Here is a 5,744-nt window from a genome sequence, read left to right on the forward strand (position 1 = left end):
ATTCTGAACTGCAGAATTTTGGACACTGTGAAGGATGCTTCATTCCCGGTTCTTGCTAGAGGCCTGCAAATTAACACCAAGGATGTCATGCTACATGAAATGCCTGCTAGGACCATCAAAACAATGTCACTTTCATTTTAATAAGAGTGTCTCTGTCCAAAGACTCTTGGAAGGATGAAAGCCAAGGTCCCATCATGAATAGTCCACCAAGAAAGCTGATTATTTTCTCTTGTCTCCATTTACTGGGGTCACCAAGCCATCATGCTGTGTGCAATGAGTACACTACGCAAGAGAGGGGAAGGATGAGAATGTGGTTGGGCCCCTATCTAAAAGGTTTTTGTTTTTCAGAAACAAAGAATTGCTCTTTCTCTTTGTCTCTTTCTCTTCCCCCTCTTTCTCTCCCCCTCTCCAAAAGAAAACTGTCATAAGTTTTTTTTAAAAAAAAAGAGTACACAGGGATCTTAACAAGTCAGAAAACTGTTTTTCACAGAGAGCTGTTTTTTATCATCAAAATGATAAATCCTTTATAATATCTATAAGAGCACACCATAAGTCTTCTGAGCCATACAAATCTCAGCTGTTTAGAAGATTTAAACTCAGTACCAAGTCCTTTGTTGGTAAATTACCTCCCCCCCCAACCCCCAGGGAAAAAAATGCTTTGCTGATACTGTTTTTGTTCCCAAAGGGTCTGCTATGAATAGAGAGACTCCCAGATAACATTGAGGGAAAGAAGCCAAAGCATGGCTTCCCAGCTTCTTCTGGACAGGAACAAACAGCCCAGATCATTTCTATGACTCGCCCTCTCTTGGGCCAGCCAGGACTCGGCAGCAGAGGGCTGCCTCCGGTTTTTGAAATGTTGCTTCTCTTCAAAGTAACCCTACCTAGCGCTGTGCAAAGGCAGTTCCACAATGCCGAGCGTCATCAAGCAGCATAAATAGCAAGCACGAGTGAATGTGGAGATTGGGAGGGCACAGATTTCAAACATACTTGGCTCTCCCCGTCTCTTTTCTGCACACCCATTCCAAATGCTTTAAGCTTTTGGGTCCCAGGCTGATTCTTTTTCTCTGCAAAGACCCTTTAGTCACATTCCAGCCAAGTCTGCTGGGTGTTTTTTTTTCTCCCCACCCTTTATTTTATTTTATTGCCCAAGAGGAAACCTCATCAACTGGATTTCACTGAAGTCAGGTTTGAATCTAGATTTTATATCTTTACTTTATTTGCTGATTTTCTCCCCTTATTTTGGGTAACCTCTTGAGATGTGGATGGGTTTACTTGACTGACTGACTGACTGACCGAGATGAAAGATACATTTCTGTCTAAGCAGCTTGAAAAATGTGTGATGTGCTTGAGTTAATGCAAAATGTAGCTAAGTTATATCCAGTGACTGCTGAGGTGTTTCTCTAGACCTCCCCCAGCATGCTGAAAATTTGATTTGACAAACTGATTCAGTTGTAAAATCAGTTCAGCACAGCGAGTTGCTCTGCTCTGTTGGAGGGGGAAGGGGAATTGTCACTTGAGTCTTTTTAATCTTTTATCCAAACTGACCAAAGGTGATATAGTAGACGTAGAAATGTTTTGGCAAAAAAGCCAGTCCTATAATACTTAACAGGAGCTTGAGGTCAAAAGAGTCATAAACTTAAATACATTTAACATGCAGGAGGGTGAAGATATAATTGCTGCTGTTGTTTGAAAAGCAAATGGAGCAGAACATACTGGCGGGCTGAGAATTGTCGGGCCTGAAAAAGGAATTAATTATTTCCTCCATAACTTAGTCTGAGCAGAATCTACCCTTTGAAATTAATATTGTTTTGGGAATAGATCTTACAGTATTATCCACATCACCATCACAGTCATTATTTGTTTTTTTGTTTGTTTGTTTATTTATCTCAGTTCTCTCTCTCTCTCTCTCTCTCTCTCTCTCTCTCTCTCTCTCTCTCTCTCTCTCTCTCTCTCTCTCTTGTGTGTGTGTGTGTGTGTGTGTGTGTGTGTGTGTTCGTGAAACTCAACATTTGCAAGGTGGATTTTATTGGGCATTCACTCAAGTCTTTGCAAATTTGCATGAGAGCCATACAACCAATAAATGAATGCTGTGAGATAGACTAGGCTGAGAGAAATTAACAGCCAACAGCCGAGTGTATTTCATGGAGCTGAGGCTTTCAGGTCTCAAGGTAACCAGTTATTCAAATGAACTCCAGGTAGATTACCATAATTGTAGGGAATCTACTGTCATAAAATTTGCTGATAGGCTCTAGGTCAGTAGGTTTGAAAGGCCAAACAAATTTATGGAAGGTAATTTCTAAGGGCTGATAGAGAAAAAACTGCAACTGTACCCAGTTGCTACTGCAGCAGTGCTGAGTGGAATATGGATTTTAAACACAGTTACTACTGATGCTGAATTGCTTTAAAAATAACAATAAGTTGCCCCAGACATGAATTATTGGTATTTATAATGTGCTGTCAATGTACATAGCAATTTATAAAGAGCAGATATGATAAGCCCAGATCCCCAAAGAGCTTACTCTCTAAAATAGATCTAAGGAAAGGGCGGGAAGAGAGAAACTGAGGAATGGATAAGCAGAGGAAAGTTCTTTCCGTTGTGTATATCTTGATCTAGCTCCATACTAGAATATAGAACTATTTTAAAAGTTTCCTGAAAAGATGGGTTTTGAAAAGGGGCTTAAAAAGAAATAAAAGAGTTGGTCACATGGGGGAATAGTACCATATATGGTTATATCCTTAGCCACAAAGAAATTGTATTCACAGTTAATTCACTAATAAACTGAGTTAATATTTACAAAAGGCCATTTTCTGTTACTAAAATATAATGGTGGCTGAAATTATTGGACTTGTTCATTCCAGCTACATAGATGTGGAGCAGTGGTTCTCCTGGTCAAATACTTTAGTACAACAACACAGCAAAGCTGTACTTTTTTCCTATTACAGATGCCCAGATGGCCAGAGCTGGACTAACGATGAGTTGAAAAGAAACAAATGATGAAGCAGCCAAACAGCCATCCCCCCTCCCCCAAAAACCTGTCAACTACTAACAAGCCTGGGAAACAAGGAAAGCCTAAGAAACAAAAAAAGCTACAGCATTATATTATTCTGCCTTACAGTGTTCTTTCTGCCCTTTCTCTAAAATAAATACAAGGCTGAAGATCACAGATGTTTCTGACATTTCAGCAGAAATTAATCTCAGCTAAGCAGTACTTCCTTCCATTCCATCTTCTCTTCAAAGAGTCAAATATTGCCTGTTGCTGATTGCTCAAGGCATGTAAAGCTAGAACTTTTAAGAGAATGGATGGTACTATCTCCTCCACCATTAGAGTGGCCATAGACACAGAAACTGGCAGCCTGTTCAGAAGCAACCCTAATATTTCTTCCAACAACACATGGGGTGAGGCTTTCTCTGCCAACTCTTTGGAGGACATCATAGCTACCTGCACCATTGGGACCATCCTGTCTCTTATGTGCATAATTGGAGTGACTGGCAATGTCTACACCTTGGTTGTGATGTGCCACTACATGAGGTCCTCTGCCTCCATGTACATCTACATCATCAACTTGGCCCTAGCAGACCTGCTCTATCTTCTCACCATTCCTTTCATTGTGGGGACTTATTTCATCCAGGAATGGTACTTTGGAGATACAGGTTGCCGGATCCTTTTCAGCTTGGATTTCCTCACCATGCATGCTAGCATTTTCACTTTGATGGTGATGAGCACAGAGAGATACTTTGCAGTGCTGAAGCCTTTGGACACTGTGAAGAGATCAAAGAGTTATCGGAAAGCAATTGCCCTCATTATCTGGGTAGCATCTCTGCTTCTCACCCTGCCAATGCTGATCATGATCCAGCTGGTGCAAGGGGAAAAGAATATCTGCCTACCCACCTGGAGCAAATTGTCCTACAAGATCTACATCACTGTCCTCTTCTGCACCAGCATTGTTGGCCCTGGTGTCGTTATTGGGTATCTCTACGTTAGACTGGCAAGAACCTACTGGGTGTCCCAGACCACTTCCTTGAAGGAAACCAAGCGACTGCCCAACCAAAAAGTCCTCTACTTAATCTTCACTATTGTGCTGGTCTTCTGGGCCTGCTTCTTGCCTTTCTGGATCTGGCAGCTGCTCTTCCAGTACTACGAGCCTCTTCCCATGTCTCCTAAGGCCACTAGGAACGTCAACTACCTGACCACCTGCCTGACCTACAGCAACAGTTGCATCAACCCTTTCCTCTACACCTTGCTGACCAAGAACTATAAAGAGTATTTGAGGAACAGGCAGCGTTCTTTTCACAGCAGCCGCAACTACTTTCAGAGAAGGAACCGATTTCAAAGGATTTCTGGGAGATCTTTGTCAACAACCAGCCAGCACTATACAGAGACATTTATGCTCCCACACATTCCAGGGGGAAGTAATAGCCCATGATGAAAGAAGCACACTTCTAAAATCAACTCTCATCAAAGTCAGAAGAAGAAACAAAAAAGCATTACATTTGAAAGGGAGGGATTCTAAAAGAGGTACATGCTGGGTTTAGAGTTTTGATGATATTTGTCATCATAGCAGATCAGGAAAAAAGTTATGTATTCCATATACTCCGTGATATATCATTCTAAGTTTTGCTTCCTGAAATTTTATTCTTCATATTGTAAACTGTATTCACTCAAGCGAAGTTATTTCGGAGATAAGGGTAGAAATAAAAAATGTGTTAATTTGTTTTATGGTTAAGCTGGTAGACAGGTGGCACCTTTGTGGAAACTGAATTTGAGGGAAATGCTTGACTTTCTACAGAATTCATACCAGCTAAATTTAGATATAGGCACTAGAATCACGGACACGTGTTGTCCAGCAGATTTCTCAGGACTGACAGCTGTGAGTCTTGTGGATAAAACCACTTCATGCACACTTACACATTCAGATTTGTTTGCCTTTTACCCCTAGCACATTCTTCACTGATCATATCAAGTAGGGCACTCTATGCTTCAAAAATAATTCCAAATACATAATTTGGACCCAAGGAAAAAGTGTTGTGACTGCTTTATGGAGCTGACTCATTAATGTTCATATAACTCTTAAAGCAGTCCCACCTTAGTGGATTTTTTTCCACATAGAAGTTTCACTTCCCCTCTCAGGCGTTATTTTAATGAATAGTAAAACGGTCCAAAATATTTCTTCCAAAGAGTTTTTCTGAAGCGTGCAGAGCTCTAATATCAACTATTATGTGGCAATATTATAAATACAGGTATTTAGTCCTCAGCTTACAACCACAACCACAACTGAGCCCAAAATTTCAGTTGCTAAGCAACACAGTTGTTAAGTGAATTTTGCCCCATTTTACGACCTTTTTTGTGGAGGTTGTTAAGTGAATCACTGCAATTGTTAACTTACTAACATAGTTACTAAGTGAATCTGGCTTCCCCATTCACTTTGCTTGTCAGAAGGTCGCAAAGGATGATCACATGACCCCGGTACTGCAACTTTCAAAAATATGAGTCATTTGCCAAGCATCTGAATTTTGATCATATGACCATGGGGATAGTGCAGTGGTCAGAAGTGTAAAAAATGGTCATAAGTCACTTTTTTCAGTGCCATTGTAACTTCGAACTGTCACTAAATGAACTATTGTAAGTTGAGGACTACCTACACATAAGACATAACACAAGAAATAAAGATTGTTCAATGAAAACAAATCAAGGAGACTATAATATAGTTTCTTTGCAGCTATAACAGCTACTGCTTAGTATTTG

At 40.5% G+C, this 5,744-nt stretch overlaps 1 protein-coding gene across 1 annotated transcript; it reads left to right on the plus strand.

Annotated features, from left to right (window-relative positions):
• Nucleotides 1-978: 978 nt before the first annotated feature.
• Nucleotides 979-5,364, plus strand: UTS2R (urotensin 2 receptor). The gene is made up of 2 exons (XM_039328046.1): nt 979-1,185; nt 2,944-5,364. Exon 2 carries the CDS (start codon nt 3,298-3,300, stop codon nt 4,423-4,425), a length of 1,128 nt encoding a protein of 375 aa, XP_039183980.1. The 5' UTR covers nt 979-1,185; nt 2,944-3,297; the 3' UTR covers nt 4,426-5,364.
• The last annotated feature ends 380 nt before the right edge of the window (nt 5,365-5,744 follow it).

Source organism: Crotalus tigris, unplaced genomic scaffold, assembly GCF_016545835.1.
Source record: "Crotalus tigris isolate CLP2741 ecotype Arizona unplaced genomic scaffold, ASM1654583v1 scf7180000024370.6872682, whole genome shotgun sequence".
NCBI lineage: Eukaryota > Metazoa > Chordata > Lepidosauria > Squamata > Viperidae > Crotalus > Crotalus tigris.

What these genes read in the sequence shown, in the direction of transcription:
- UTS2R (XM_039328046.1), top strand. Translation starts at nt 3,298, where the DNA reads ATGGATGGTACTATCTCCTCCACCATTAGAGTGGCCATAGACACAGAA.